The sequence below is a fragment of the Gracilinanus agilis genome, chromosome 1 (assembly GCF_016433145.1).
Source record: "Gracilinanus agilis isolate LMUSP501 chromosome 1, AgileGrace, whole genome shotgun sequence".
NCBI classification, from domain to species: domain Eukaryota; kingdom Metazoa; phylum Chordata; class Mammalia; order Didelphimorphia; family Didelphidae; genus Gracilinanus; species Gracilinanus agilis.
In genome coordinates, this window is record NC_058130.1 from 744197398 (window position 1) to 744213837 (window position 16440).

Below are 16440 nucleotides of genomic sequence, written 5' to 3' on the forward strand. Positions count from 1 at the left end.
TTTTTTTTGGAGCGAGCATTTTTTTCCCTTTTTTTGGTAGTCAATTTATTTATTTATTTTTAAAATATTTAAAATTTTAATTTTTAGATATTTTTCCATGTTTCCATGATTCATTTTCTTTCCCTCCTCTCCTCCTTCCCCACCCTGAGCCAATAAGCCCTTCGATGTTATACTTATACCTAGTTCCATATTCTTCATTTTTGCAATAAAGTGATCTTTTAAGACCAAAATCCCAAATCATATATCCATGTAAACGAATGATGTCATATGTTTTTCTTCTGTGTTTCTACTCCCACAGTTTTTTCTCTCGCTGTGAATAGCATTCTTTCTCATAAGTTCTACAGGATTGTCTTGTAGTAGCAAAGTCCATGATATTGGATTATTCCACAATGTTTCACTTTCTGTGTACAATGTTCTCTTGGTTCTGCTCATTTCACTCTGTATCAGTTCCTGGAAGTTCTTCCAGTTCATACAAAAATCCATAAAGGAGGATTCTTAAATCATTAAATTTATTTGATATACTATTTGCTTAAATGTCTTTTGTTTTGAGTTAATATATTCTCTTGACTGCTAAAAATAATTACATAAGTGAGGGCTTTTAAACTATGATTTTGAGTGTATATTACATATATCATATATAATATATACACTACTTGCAACATATATGATGTACATAGCAACATATATAATATAGTAACACAACATAGGTAATATAGTATAGTATACTATATATAATATATGCTATATTATGTATAGATATCTATAATCATCCTCATTTACCATCTTCCTCTTCTTATATCAGGTGTGACTTCATTGTTACAGGGAACTTTTAGATGAGGAAATCTTTTCAACCATCTTGACAACTTTTAGTCTTAGTGAGATGCTTAGACACTGGTTAAATGACTGCCCTTGGGTCCTCTAGACACTATCCGTCTGAGGCTGAAGTTGAACTCATCTGGTTATTGTTGTTCAGTTGGATTTTCTTGGCAAAGATATTGGAATGGTTTGCCATTTCCTTTTACAGTGGATTAAGGCAAGCAGAGGTTAAATGACTTGCCCAGGGTCTCATAATTAATGTCTGAGACTAGATTTGAACCCAGGTCTTCCTTTCTCCAGACCTTTTGCTTAATCCACTGAGCCACCTAGTTGTCTCCAAACTCATGACCAGCTCTTTATCTACTATAGCATAGCTCTGTCAGTCTACACCCCCCCCATTTACATATGTAAATATTTATGTATGGGATAGTGAAGTGCACAGACAGCCAGTCACAGACCCAGAAAGACTTGGGTTCAAGTTCCACCTTTGATACATACTGGCTGTGTAAAGCTGGACTTCTGATTTAACCTGTCTAGGGTGGCAACCCCATGGCAGCTAGATCTTGGAAGTGGCTGGAGTTAGGATGACCTGAGAGCAAATTTGACCTCAGACTTTTCCTAGCTGTGTGACCCTGGGTAAGTCCCTTACCTTGTTTGCCTCCTCTTCTTTAGCCTGAAAAATGGACATCCTAATAGCACCTCCCTCACTGGGTTGTTGTGAGGACCAAAGGAATATTTTGAAAAGCACAGGGTGCAGTGCCTGGCACACAGGAGACATTTTAAATGTTTGTGATCTTCCTTTCCTCTCTCCCAATAAGAGTAGGGAAGGCGAAAGGATCCCTTTCAAAGAAGAGATGCAGCACAACAAGGTGTTGTGAATTTCCCACGCGGTGATTTCATCCAGCGGACGCAGAGTGTTTAAATCAAAGGCGCAAGATCAACATTCTGTTCGCATTTTGCTTTACCTGTCATCTGTTATATGTGTAATTTAATATTGGCACATTGTCAAAGATTCATGTTGTAAAGGTTTATTGCTTTCTATATAATTAAGGTTTTTATTTTTCGTTTTGGTAATGATTGTTTATTAGAAAGGGATTTTGATACTTTAAGATCAAATTGAACCCATCGTTTTGGCATTCGCTTGAGCCATTGTTAATCATGCTTTATTTTCTTACTAAGCCACTATTATGTAAATTTATGGTGTTTGAGCCAGGCTGAGTACTTTCTATCAAGTTCTATTACAATCTTTTCCAGAAAAAAGGAAAGGAAGGTGAAAGCGATAGAGACCCGCCCCTCTTAATGCCATAGTAAAGGAGTTCCCCATACTATAGGCATCCATGGGCCAGTCCTAGTTGCTGTCCCTATGCATTAATTATCCAGCACCTGGTCCCCGAACGTCCCGCCGGGCCCCCGGATTTCTTTCCAAAGACAATAAAGAAGCGGCCTTTCCCTTCAAGGGGCGCCTAGCTCTCCTCCGTCCAGTCTGCGGGGGCACATCTGCCCGGCCCCGCCCCCGCCCCCGTCCCTCGGCTTGTAGCCCTTAGGCAGGCTCCGGCGCGGTTTGTTTGGGGTGGGGACAGCCAGCGGGGCGGTCGGGCATGCGCAGAGCGGGGGCTGGCGGTGGTTGCCGTGGCATCGGGCCGGGGCGGGGGCTGCGGGCGGCTGGCGGCAGGGAGGGAGCGGAGGAGCCGAGCGGAGCGGTGCGGAGCGCGGCGGCCCCGGGAGAGCGGCCCGGGGCGTCAGGGGGCGCGGAGCCGGTCGGGACGGGATGAGGGACCGGCTGCCGGACCTGAAAGCGGTGAGCGGGCGGGGGTCCGGCGGGGGAGGGCTCGACGTCGCCTTGGCCGAGGAGGGGGAGGGGCGTCGGAAGGGAGGAGGGGAAGGACCCCTCGCGCAGCGGCTGCACTCCCCGCCCCTCCTGAGGAGCGGCTCGGTGGGATCCTCCGGTGGAGGGCGCGTGGGGCTCAGACGCCCCTGCCGGCCGGCCCAGCACATCTGGAGCCCGGCGCCCCGTTCTGCTAGTCCCGATAAGCAAGGGGAGTGTCCTGAGGAGGGCAGCGGCAAGCGGGCGCAGGAGGCTGCCCTGGGCGGGCTCGCGTCCGGCCCGGTCCGTTAGAGGAGCCCCTCCAGGAGTGCAGCGGAGATGTTGGGGACCCCGCTGCGAGAGGCCTCCCCAGCCCCTATGACTTTCCAGCGAGTGCCCGCCCCTCTGCCAGAGCCCTCCATGCGTTCTATAGGGCCCGGGCGGACCGAGCCACTCGGATGCTGCCCCCCCCCCCCGCCTTTCCCCCATTGGAGAGTAAGCCCCTCTGCCCGCCCCTTCCCTCTGAGATGACCCTCCACCCACTCTGTGGGGCTTGGGAGGACCGTGTTACTTGGGTGCTGCCCTTTTAGATGACCCTCCAACTATTCTGCAGGTCCTGAATGGACCTAGTTCCTTAGATAGTAAACCCCCCCCCCCCCCCCCCGCCACCCCCCACTGGGTAGTGAGTTCCTCTGCCCATCTCCTTCTTTCGGACAGGACCCTCCACCCACTCGTTGGGGTCCATGTGGACCTAGTTTTCTTAGATACTTCCACCTCCCACCTCCATTGGAGAATGAGCAAGCCCCCCTCCCCCTTTGCCCTCTTCCCTCCCTCGGACTTGACTCTCCGACTGCTTTGCTGGTCTGGTATGGCCATAATGATGTATTGTCTTCAAATTAGACTGGGAGCTCCTTGAGAGCAAGGACTCCCTTTGTTGGTGTGCATGTCCGTGTCCCCAGGTCCTAGAACAGCCTCTGACACATAATTGGTGTTTAATACATGCTTGTTAACTGAATAGTCAGACGACAAAGATTGAAAGTCTGATGCTTACAACTAGTGTGATCTAGGCTCCCTGGACCTCAATTTCCTCCTCTGAAACAGTTAGACTTAATAAACTCTGAGATCCTAATAGTTCTGCCTAAATTCGTGTATAAGTGTGTAATTAAAACCACCCAAAAGTAAATTGGATTGCCTGGTGAGTTCTGCTCCACTGGAGGTCTTCAAATGAAGGCTGTAGGCATCACTTTTGGCTGATGCTGCTTAGGGAATTCTAGGTCACATTTGGAAGGGACTAGATGGCACTGATATTTTTCCAGCTAAGATAATTAGATTCTAGTTATAATATGACTGTACTGGGTGGGGGGGAGACCCTTTACATTCTATAGGTGACTCTCTTATGATATATTCCACTTTAAAAAATTAAAAAAATTTTCCCATGGTTATATATTTCACTTAAAAAACCCAAATTGAGACCCTTGATATTCAATCAAAGAACATGAATTACTGCCTGTGACTTTGAGTCTGTCACTTCTTTATGTACCTCAGCTTCCTCCTTCATCAGGTAAGAGGGTTGGACTAAATTATTCCTAAGGCATCTTCCAAGCTTTAACTCTATTAATTTATAATATATTTAGACCCACAGTATGTAGCTTGGTATTTTGTGAATCTGTAGACAGGTTTGGGATATGAATTAATTGTACCTCAGTGTCTGGATTACAGGGCCCCTGAACCCTCATAAATTCCTTTTCTAGACCACAATAAAAATATATCAGGGTCTTTGCTCTTAGGCCAGCAGTGTAGTGGGAGAAACAAGACAGATAGGTACAGGGAGCAGTTAAAATCCATAATATAAATTCAGAGAAGGGAGCTGGCACAGTAGAAGGCTTCATTGAAGAGCTAGGACTTGAGCCAGCCCTTCTTCACTCTCTATATATACTTTTTTTTTAAACCCTTACTTTCTTTTGTAGTAACAACTCTTAAGACAGAAGGGCAAGGGCTAGGCAAACAGGGTTAACCTTGCCCAGGATCTCACATCAAGGGGAAGTGTCTGAGGCCACATTTGAAGCCAGGATCTCTTGACCCCGAGTCACTTAACTGCCCCTGTACTTTATGCACTCCTAAGCATAAATGTATTTAGCTGTTCAAAATCACTTTGCCCTTGTTGATAATTTGTTTGGCAAAAGTACTAGAATTTAATGATGTACACTATAGATATGCCTGCTTCTTGACAGCTGGTCATTATCCTTCCACAGCAACCAGTATTGTATTCTGTACTTAACAGGAATTCAGTAAATCACATTGATACAACATGTGTGCCTGTGCATGTGTGTGAGTGAAAATAGGTTGTTTAAAATATGAATAATTAAAAAAAACCTGTACTAAAATGTTAGTTTTTTGAGGTCATTGAGAAAAATACTTGGTGATCACACTCTTTTTGTAAAAATTAAATAATACTTAACATTAGCACAGTATTTCTGTTTTTAAAGGACTTTCCAAGGGTTAGCCATTTTTTCTTTTAAATACTTTTATTTTTATGTTAAATTTATTTTTTTTATTAACAAGCATTTTTTTGCTCTCTTATCACCTCAATCCTTCTGAAAAAGCAAAACCAACCGAAACCATTTTCACAAATAGGCATAGGCAAACAAAACAGAGTTCTGTATTTGCTATGTCTAAAGCTCTATGGCTCAATTCTGTATATTGAGTTTTTCATTTCTTTCTCTTTATCCTCATTGTCTTGTAGTTATAGTTGATTATTTCATTGATCATAGTTCTTAAGTCTTTCAAAATTGTTATCCTCCTGATTCTGCTCACTTTACTCTGTATCAGTTCATACAAGTGTTCTTAGGATTCTCTAAAATTGTTCTTTTTGCTATTCCTCTTTTTGTTTTCCTTTGACAGTACAGAGAATATTAGTAGATATATAAACTTACATTAGATTAAAGAGGAGAATTTCTTTTGTAATTTGTTTCTAGAAGACTATAGGTCAGCCATATATAAGAATTATGTACATACTGTAAAAAAAGTTTAGGAAAACACTAGAAATATTTCCCATGCTAGCTCGATTGAGTGCTTTGATGAGGACATCATCTTTTCTTTTTCCATTTCTCAATTATAAACCATCTTGACATTCCCCATAGTCAGCTAATTAACATTTATGACATATTGTTTATGAGGTATCCTCTGTTAGCCATGGTGACTAGTTATCAGTTGGGTTTCATTAACTTATGACATAGAAAGTACTTTTCATTGATGCTGCAAAAGTGAGCTATAGCTATTGTGGCAAAAGACACAACTTAATCTGTTGTAGGGCATAAAGGAAAATAAATCTTGATAGAATGAGAGCTTTAAAATTTTATTTATTTAAAAAACAAACCCTAACCTTCCATTTAAGAATCAGTACTGTGTTTTGGTTTCAAGGCAGAAAAGTGCTAAGGACCAGGTAGCTAGGAAGTGTCCAAGGTCCTATTTGAACCCAGGACCTCCCTTTTCTGGGTCTGGCTTTTAATTCAATAAGCTTCCAAGGAGTTAACTTTTAGAGCAATCCAACCCTTGTGTCTCTTTTGCTTTTAAGTACTTTCTCTGAGAGTTGTTTTGAGTGTATAATATGTATATAGATGGTTGAAGGCATGAGGATCTCTGTAGAACTATACATGTACATACGAATATCTGTATGCTTCCAGATACAAATCCAGACTGTGCTAAATGCTGTACTTCTTTCTGGATGGCAAGGGAAGACGACTTTTCTGTCTTTCTGAAGAATGCCAACTGGTGCTCTCCCTTAGGCAAAGTTTAAGAACAAATTTAGGCCACTAAATATGTCTTTGTGACTGCCATCAGTAATAACAAAATGCTCGCAATTACATAAAAAGAAACTTACAAACTTGAGGTTTTGGCATTAGTGGATTTTTTGATTGTTTTGGGAACATATTTGTGATTTTATTAGTACAGGGACTCCTGTAGAGGGAACACCTGCCAGTGCTAGATCCTCTGCAGTTTAGAATGTTGGGGAGCTTGAAGGATAGTGACAATGACAAGTTAAGTGATTTTACCGAGTTCATACAGATAATAGGTGTCTGAGGGGAAGCTTGCACTCCTTTCTTCTAGATTCAGGCTAGCTTGATCTACTACTACGTTTCCTCTCATTTAGTTGTCATCAATGAAATATTTTAGTAATTCTGCTGAGAAAAAATTGCCTGTTAAACTGTTCTGAAAGGAGCATGAGAATTAGTTTGCATGTCTTCGTTTAGTTGTGATGCCTTAAGTGGAGATTTGATTTGTCTTCAGATAGCCATTTGAGAGTTTTAAGGTGTTAGATGTTCCTTTGTTAATGTGATTGAAAAGCAAAATACAACCCTGACTTTGGTACTGTATTGTGATTGCTACATTTGAAGGGCTTTCATTTCCTCAGGGCTTATATATTTAACTCTAGAAGTTCAATGAAATATTTCATTTGACTGCATCAATCAAGGAGCTTTCCACCTTTACTCCATGCAGTTCTTTACATCCTTTCATTTTTGCTGGGCTGATTGATTTGATAGACTTCTTTATTTCTCATAAACTGTGGTCCAGTTTGGAAAGTTAATCTTTACCACTAAGTATCTTGAATTTGTATTGTTTGTCATTCAGACCAAATATTTTAGGATATTATTACTTATGCCTTTGTATTATAATTGGCTATTGTACAATAGAAAACATATTTTGGTGATACTATGGACAGTTGAATGTGGAGAATGTCATACTCATTCTTCACCAAAGTTTACCTTCATTGCTTCACAAAGGTAATTCTAGGTTTCTACAGTATAAATGGGGAGTTCCAGCTATTGAAAGTTCTTCCAAACCTTTTGAGAACAAACCTGGCAATGGTTTGTATGTCTGTCGCCTGAAGAACAGCCTGGATACATTTGGCGATGCTTATTCACAGATTGGCTTCAGGGGGATGATTTTGGGACCAGAGCATTTCTTGAAAAACTTATCTCACTAGAGGAGGATTATGATTTGCTGGGCTGTAGGGGACATATCTACATGGATGAAGTCCTTTCCAATTGACTAATGGGGAGTTAGTTGCCCATGAGGAATCTGATGGATATCTGGGGACGTGACTGATGTCTTTGATGGATGGTTCTAGGAGAAACATTGTTGGAGGGATCTTTCAGATTGTTGCACTCACAACTCTTATGATGGATGAAAAAGAGGAGACAATAACGAAATGCTTTTTTAAAAAGCTGATATGTTTTACATATATTTACATGTACATATATGATGCATATATACACATAAACGTCTACATCTTAAGTGTAGAAACTTCTTTAAAAGTCTCTTAATTTTTTCCCCTAAATCTTTGGATCAAACAGGCATATAGAATAAGATTAAGAAATAAAAAATATGAGGACACCTAGATGGCACAGTAGATAAGAGAGCCAGCAGGTATTGGATTAAAATCTGGCTTCAGCTACTTCCTAGCTGTGTGACCCTGGGCAAGTCACTTAACCCCAATTGCCTAGCTCTTACTGCTCTTCTGCCTTAGGACCAATACATAGTATTGATTATAAGATGGAAGGTGTAAGCATTACTGCAAGTGAGAAGGAAAAGGGGGTTCAGACTGTAATTCCAACTCAGCCTACATCATCCTTACAAAGGGAAGGGTTAAAAAAAAGAAATAAGTATTAAAAGAGTGATACTGGAAAGATAGTGAAATAAATTTTAATGAGGATGTAAGTCTTGAGCTTTTCATCTAAATGATAATTATTTCCAAAATATTTGCTCTTCTTGTTTCAAAAGATCTAATCATGTGACCTTGTTCTGTAAATGCATGGTGCTCACTACTCCTGAAAGCTCCAGGAAATGGTGAAATAGGTATTTTCATTTGTGACATGAAAGTACAGGTCTGTAACTAGCTGAATGTGTCAGACTAATATAGATACAATTCAAAGCAAGGGAAAAAAACAACAAAAAAACTCCCAGTAAAAGTCCAGCTTTCAAATGAAGTTATATTAAGATTTAGAAACATTTTGAAAAGTTTTTTGGAAATTTTTTCAAATACAATATTTTTTCTTAATGTGCTATTTTAACTATTTTACTTGAAAAGAATAAGCTTTAAAGGCATGTTTCATGGGGCAACTGGGTAGCTCAGTGGATCGAGAGCCAGGCCTAGAGACGGGAGGTCCTAGGTTCAAATTTGCCCTCAGACACTTCCTAGCTGTGTGACCCTGAGCAAGTCTCTTTACCCCCATTGCCTAGGCCTTACCTCTCTTCTGCCTTGGAACCAATACATAGTATTGATTTTAAGATGGAAGGTAAGTGTTAAAAAAAAAAAAAGACATATTTCAAAGTTACCATTCTACCTTCGCAGAATTTTGTTTACCATTGAATGAGGGCATCCCAAAGGGGTCCGCACAGGAATTTTTTCTTCTTGTTGATGGTAACATAGGCACCCTTTAGCAAGCATAAACATGTCCTGGCCTGTTTGTCTTCCTTTGTTTCTTTCTTTCTTTAAAAACTTAACCTCTGGGAAATAAATTTCCACTTGGTAATCCTGTTGTTTTAAAACCTAATGCCTGTTCTGTGAGATACAGGTACTTAGAGAACCAAAAAATTAAGAAACTTTATGCATTAAAAAAAATCTATCAGCATTTAACTCCAATTTGGGAGTGCCTGTGCCAGGTAATATTCTAATATCAATGGAATCTCATTTAACTTCTTAAAGTATTATGATGTTCCTTTTTATTCCCGTTTAAATCCATCATGCTTACATGTTCAATATTTATATGGAGAGAATCAATCAAGATCACCCAGCATCAGAGATCACCGCCCATTCATTCCCTTAAAGGTCCCTACTTGAGGTCTACTGAATGAATGTTGTGGAGGCCTCCTTTCCCCTAATATGGTAGCACCAAGTGAAAGGGAGCCTTAGTGGGCATATATCTCTCTTCCCTTACACCCCTTCCCCCCTGCTTTTTTTTAAACCCTTACTTTCTGTCCTAGAAATAAGAGCAAAAAGCTTATCAGGGTTAAGTGACTTGTCCAGGGTTCCATAGCTAGGCACCATCTGAGGTCAGATTTGAACCCAGGTCCCCTGACTTTAGACCTGGCACTCTATCCACTGTTCTACTCACTTGTTCTTATCTCAAGATTGACCCATTTTTCTTATTCTTATGCAATCCTTATCTTATTCTTATGCAGTCTATCTTTGCCACCCTTCTTTGGAGTTTCTCTCTGGCTGTGCTCACACCCACTTTGTAATTCTCCATTACCCTCTATGTAATACTTGTTTTTAATTCTTAGGAGATAGTTTCATACATCATACTCAGAATTTTCCATTACAGTGTTCAAAAACAGAGAAAATATTAGAAAGAAATGTATTTAGACTTGAGATTTAATAGTAGTTAATAAAATACTCTTGACTGTATTTAATGAAGAAGCAGGGATTTCTTTTTCTCCAGTTTTGACAAATTAATGTACATGTATCTTGGCAGCAGAAAAACCCCTCTAGATGTAGAACTTCAAATCCTGCCTGGTTCAGTTGCCTTTTAGCTCTGTGACTAAATCATCCTTAATTCTAGTGTTTTCCCTTTGTCAGTTATCTCCATTTTATCTTGTATATAGTTTGTTTGGGGCACAGGGGTTGGCATGCCAAGCCAAGAGTCAGGAAGACTTCTTCTCATCTTCATGGATTCAAATCTGACCTCAGACACTTACTAGCCGGGTGACCCTGGGCAAGTCACTTCACCCTTTTGCCTCTGTTTCCTCACCCATAAAATGAGCTGGAGAAGGAAATGGCCAGCTACTCTAGAAAACCCCAAATGGGGTCAACTGGACATAACTGAAAAGGCCAGGCAACAACATAGCTTGTTTGTCCGTGTTTGCTTACTCGTAGTTTCCCTCCTTGAACTGGGAGCTCTTGGAGGGCAGGTACTGCCTTTTGGTCTTTTTTTCCTGTGTATTCCCTCCCAGTGTTTAGCACAGCCCCAGCAGCAGCAGGGAATGCTAATAATTGCTGCCTCCCCTCTAGGCCTCGGGGTCTTCTTCTGTAAAATGAGGTAGCTGTGTCATCCCTCCAAACCAAGGCTCTCCAGGAAATAAAGCTCTGCAAACACCAGCTGGCAGCATCCATTCAAACGTGTCCTCTCCCCTTTCCTGGCTATGTTACCTAGGACACGTCTGGCCCCTGACACTTTTCTGACAGTAAGTCACACAGAGGAGCTGCTAATTTGAATTGGTGAAAGGAGGTACCACACTGGAAGTTCCCCATATCATTGAAATCACAGATTTCTCAGCTGATGACACATTGAATATGCTTCAGTATTTGAACTTTAGTGATTAAAATGGATCGATTCCAGGTATGTTGTGAATGGATTTGCCCAAATCGCTTGTGTTTTACCATGTTGTACCCAGACTGCCATTTTATAAATGCCTGCAGTTTCAGCATAAGAGAAAGGGATCTGTTGAGGGCAGAGAGGTCATAGTTTGGGTATGAAGCCAAGAAAGTGGAAAAGGAATTATCTGGTGAATGGATTTGTGCTGCTAGTGGGGATCCTCTTCGGAATGGGGGGATAATGGCTGCCTGTCTTCTGACTAAATGCAGTGGAAGTAAAAAGTGCAGATTCAAGGATGAAATAGAAGTGAAGCTTTCCTTTAAGGGAGATTTGTTTTTGTGCATTATCTTCCCTCTTTTATCTTCTGCATGGGAAAATGACGAGATTAATGAAGCTAGTTCACATTCATGAAGTGCTGTGAGGTACTTTGCAAAAGTACTTTATGTGCCTGATCTCTTTGGAGTCTTCCAGCAGCCCTGGAGTGAGATGCTGCTACCTCATTTTACAATGGAGGTTTACAGATTAGAGAGGAGTGTATATGAAAGAATCAATGAAATGCAATTATTTATTTATTTATTTATTATTTATTAAGCACCTACTCTGTGACGGACACTGTTCTAAGAGCTTTACAAATAGGACTTCATTCAAACTTCACAACAATCCGGAGAAGGTGCTTTTATCTCCAATTTACAGATGAGGAAACTGAAGCACAAGTTAAATGACTTGCCCAGGGTCACACAGTTAGTAAATGGTGAAACCAGATTTAATAATAATAAAAATAACCAACACTTTTGTTATTGTCATTCAGTAAAGTCTAGTTCTTCCTTGGGGTTTTCTTGACAGAGACTAGAATGGTTTGTCATTTCCTTCTCAAGTGGATTAAGCAAAGAGAGATAAATGACTTACTTACCCAGGGCCATATAGCTAGTGCCTGAGGCTGGATTTGAATTCAGGTCTTCCTCACCCCAGGCTTGGCACTCCATCCACTGAGCCACTCACTTACCTTCTCTGCAAATGGGGGTCAAATGACTTGTCCAAGGTCACAGCTAGGAAATGTCTGAAGCCAGATTTGAACTTTCCAACTCCAGGCCCAGTGCTCTATCCACTGAGCCATCTAGCTGCCCCCAAAACTTATGTGGTGCTTATTATATGCCAGGCATTGAGCCAAGTAGTTTGCAATCCTCACATCAACCCTGGGAGGGAGGTGCCATTATTATCCCTATTTTACAGATGAGGAAACCAAGGAAAACAAGAGTCACTGTAGGAGGCCAGATTTGAATGTAGATCTTTTTGACTTCAAGTCCAGGCTCTCTCCAGTTGTCACTGAGATAGAATTTGCTGTACACCAAGAGTGTGCCAAGTGCTGGAGATAGAACACACCCTCCAGCCCGGGCTCTGATATGGCCACAAGCAGAGCAGTTGGTACATTTTTGAAGACAACAAAGCTTTGTTTATAAAAATGAAAACCATTCTTAGGCTGCCCTCACAGCCAGGTGATGTCTGCCCTCAGGGAGGCTGAGGTCCTCCAGAGCAGTGGGGAGAGGCAGGAGCCTGCCCAGCCAGCTCTGTGAGAGGGAGGCTGGGGCTCCTTGCCAGTGGTACCCCAAGGACTCGGAGTCAGATGCTGGTTAGCTCTTCTCAGCCTGCCCTCTATTGCCCCTGGCTCTGGGGGCTTGTGAAGTCTAGTGGGATACCCAGGGAAGTACTTGGTTAGCCAGAACCCACCCTGTAAGTGGCGGTTATTAGTTTGATTCCTGTTATCATGATCTCTGTATCGAGCATGGGCTCTCTGGGCTCCACTGCCTCATCGCTCATTGTGCACGGGACTAGGGGGCTGGGAAGAGGATGGAGGGGAGGCACGAGCACACCTGGACTGTCTGCTCTCAAAGGGCTCTTGGGGGGGGGGGGCGCGACTTTCCTGTCTGAGGTTTTGGTCTGAATGTCCTGTAGGCAAAGCCAAGTGCACTTTCCGTCCACCCCCACTTCCTTTCCAGACCCCTCCATCCAGAGCTCTGGAGCCGTGTCCTGCTTTGCTGATTCTGCCTCTCTCCTGGCCCTTCTCACCTCTCAGAGCCTCTCCCCTCTCCTCTCTGCAGGCCCTTCTGAGGCCCAGGCCTGCTCCCATGCTTCCAGGCCTCAGCCTGCGGGTGGTTCTTTTTCACAATCTGGCTCCAGACTTATTAGCCATTCCTCCCTTTCCCACCACACTGCAGGAACGCGCTGTTCTTTGGAAACAAGCCTCCCATCCCCGTCTCTAGGGTACAGGCTGTGGCTCAGACCTGGATGGAGTTTAATGGCTCACTTCGACCTCTCAGAAGCCCTCATTTCCTTCCCATCTCGGCTGGTCTTGCCTTCTCCATCAAGCCTTTCCTCGTCCCTCCTTCCTCCCCCAGATGATATTGTCTTTATGGGTTTATTGGCTGTCTTTACTGTGGTGCTGTTGTTGCTGCTGGGCCCAAACCTCCCCCCAGCTCTGGCCTGGGCTGGGGGCTTGCTTCTGACTGATAAGAATGTGCTACATTAGGCCTGACCCAGCCCTGTCTGGATGCTCTTTGGCCACTTTCATGCTGGGTCTCCCCAGAACAAATACTTCTACCCCAGCCCCTGCTTTTCATCTCTAGTTCTGGGATTCAGCCACCACCATTACTGGCAGCTCCATCTCAGTCAGTCGCCCAGGACTCCACTCCCAGGCTAAAATCTTAGCCTCTCCAGTTGCCACTTCCCTCTGTGTGGGATTGTTCCCTGTTAGAACATTAGAATCGGAGTTCCTAAAAGGCAGGGGCTCTCTGATTTTTTGTATTTTTATCCCTAGTACTTGGCACAGTGTCTGGAACGTTCTGAACACTTAATATATATTTTTTATTTCATTCATATATATTTTATATATACTTATGTCCATAAATGTTTAGTTCCTTATTAAATGCGATAATAATCACTTTAAGGTTTATGAAGCACTTTATGTCTTTATCTCATTTAATTCCCACTATTCCATTTTTTAGATGGGAAAGCTGAGGCATTAAGCTGCTTGACCCAGGTCACAGCCAGTAAGTTAAAAGTCAAGGATTCATATTAATGTCTTCTTTACTAAATGTTCAGTGCTCTATCCACGAGGCCATCCTGAGGAGAAGAACAGTTTCTTCTTTTTTTGGTTATCTCCAGAACCCAGTACAGGGTCTGGTACATACTAGGTAGAAAATAAATACTTGTCACTTGATTAGCATATTCCCTAGTCTTGTGGCTTTTCATTGTCTCCAACTGGAGAAATAGTAATTCTTGATCTATCCCCAGTTTATTTACTTAACTAGTGATTTATCATAAAATACTTGTAGAATACTTAAAAACCCTGAAATTTCATTGAACTAGGCAGGTCTTCTACTTCTGCAGCTCACAGTACCTGCCAGCATTAACAAATGTTTTTAGGACTTGCTGTAACAAAATAAAACATCTTGTGAGTAGTCTTTCATTGATGAGCCTTTGTAAGATGGCTCTAAGCTTGGTAAAAACTCTGCTCAGCTGGCCTAGCCTTGGAGAACTTGGGGTCTCCTCCATACTGGGATGAATCATTGAAGGAGCACATGAAATAATGATAGAAATTTCAAAGGCCAGAAGAAGACATATTCTCAGACACTTCTTAGTTGGGCAACTGGGCTAATCACTCAACCCCTATTGCCTAGCCCTTACCACTCTTCTACCTTAGAACCAACACTTAGCAATAAGGCTTTTAAAAAAAGAAAAAAGACACATTCCACCAAAAAGGTATGTGCAGAGTTTCATAGCAAGCTATGAGCACATGCTCAATTACAGAAGTCCCAATCTCTGCCCAGTAGGGAATTGGGGGAGTCATTCGTATCTGTTGCCCAGGCTAGTTAGGGCAAAAAGGAGTGGGATGCCCAGTAAGTGCTCCAGGAATTCCCAGAAGAGGGATATTAGTACTGCCTGGAATAGCCAGGTAAGGCTTAATGGAATAATTTGAATTTGCCCTGAGCCCTGAAAATCAAGAGGATTAACAAGAGGGGAAGGGAAGGTGGAACCCTGGAATGAGCATGGCTACTTAGGAATAGAATCAATAGCTCTTTGTTTTGCTTAATTTATGAACAGTTTTGTCTAGAGTGGGAAGAATGGACTATAATAGTGAATAAGCATTTATTAATTGCTTCCTGTATATCCGGCACTGGGCCAAGCCCTAGGGATACAAAGAAGAGCAGAAGAAAGGCTCAGCATTCAAGGAGCTCACAGTCTCCATAGGGAGGCAACATGCAAAAAACTATGGACATACAAGCTGGACATAGAGGGAAGGAACAAAGACTCGGCCTGGGAGAGGCTTCTCACAGAAGGTGGGATTTTAGCTGGAAGTTAAGGGAAGTCAGGAGATGGTGATGAGGAAGAGAATTTGGGGGATGGAGGGAAAAGTAAAGGCCCTTTCTCATGATCATTTATTGAAGTAAACGTTGTTTTTCAGATGAAAGAATTCAGGTTAAGTGACTTTTCCAGGATCACATAGGTAGTACCTATCAGAAGTAGATTGAATTTAGGGCCTCTGAGTCCAGGGTCAGTGATCATTCCATTGTCTCACACTTCTAGTGCCCCTTAAATCTTCTTTTCCTCTAGGTTAAACATCCTCAGTCCCTTTACTTGAGCCTTGTCTGATATGTGTTAAGGTCCTTCCTTTTCTTTATTGTTGCCTTCTGAATACTCCCACCTTTCACTTTATTCTTTTAATTTTTTAATTACATGTAGAAACAATTTTTTTTTAAACCTCCACCTTCTGCCTTAGAACCTTATTGGTTCTAAGGCAGAAGAGTGGTAAGGGCTAGGTAATGGGGGTCAAGTGACTTGCCCAGGGTCACACAGCTAGGAAGTGTGTGAGGCCAGATTAAAACCGAAGACCTCTAGGCCTGGCTCTCAATCCACTGAGCCATCTAGCTGCCCCAAACAATTTTTTTAACAATTGTGTTCTGATCTTTTGTGATCCAAATTCTCTGCTTCTTCCTTCCCTTCCCCCCCTCCAGGTGGTAAACAATCCATGTTATCAACATTGTCATGCAATACACATTTCCTTATTCCTCATGTCATGAAATAAGACATATATTGTATATGTAAGAAAAATTTCATGAAGGAAGTAAGGCAAGAAATGGAATCGTTCAACCAGCATTCATTCTCTGACAGTTCCTTCTATGGCTGTGGATAGCATTTTTCATCATGAGTCCCTTGTGGATCTCTTAGGAACTTGCTTTGCTGATAATAGTGTAGTCCTTCACAGGAGATCAACATACAGTATTTCTCTTACTGTATACAATGTTCTCTTGGTTCTACTCACTTCATTTTCCATCAATTCAAATGTGTTTCTAAAATTTTCTGAAATCATCCCGTTTATTGTTTTTTTTCTGGCACAGTAGTATTCCATTACAGTCATATGGCACAATTTATTCTGCCATTCCCCAATTGATGGACGTCCCCTCAGCTTCTAATTTCCAGTTCTTTGCCACCACAAAAAGAGCAGCTATA

The 16440-nt window shown here is 42.0% G+C and overlaps 1 protein-coding gene across 1 annotated transcript in view; it reads left to right on the forward strand.

The window, feature by feature from the left end:
- Positions 1 to 2510: 2510 nt before the first annotated feature.
- The window catches only part of STX2 (syntaxin 2), a 48128-nt gene continuing 34198 nt past the window's right edge, over positions 2511 to 16440 (forward strand). Inside the window, exon 1 of the mRNA XM_044658726.1 lies at positions 2511 to 2614. Within this exon, the coding sequence (XP_044514661.1) occupies positions 2585 to 2614 (30 nt within the window). The 5' untranslated portion in view covers positions 2511 to 2584. The remainder of the gene's footprint in view (positions 2615 to 16440) is intronic.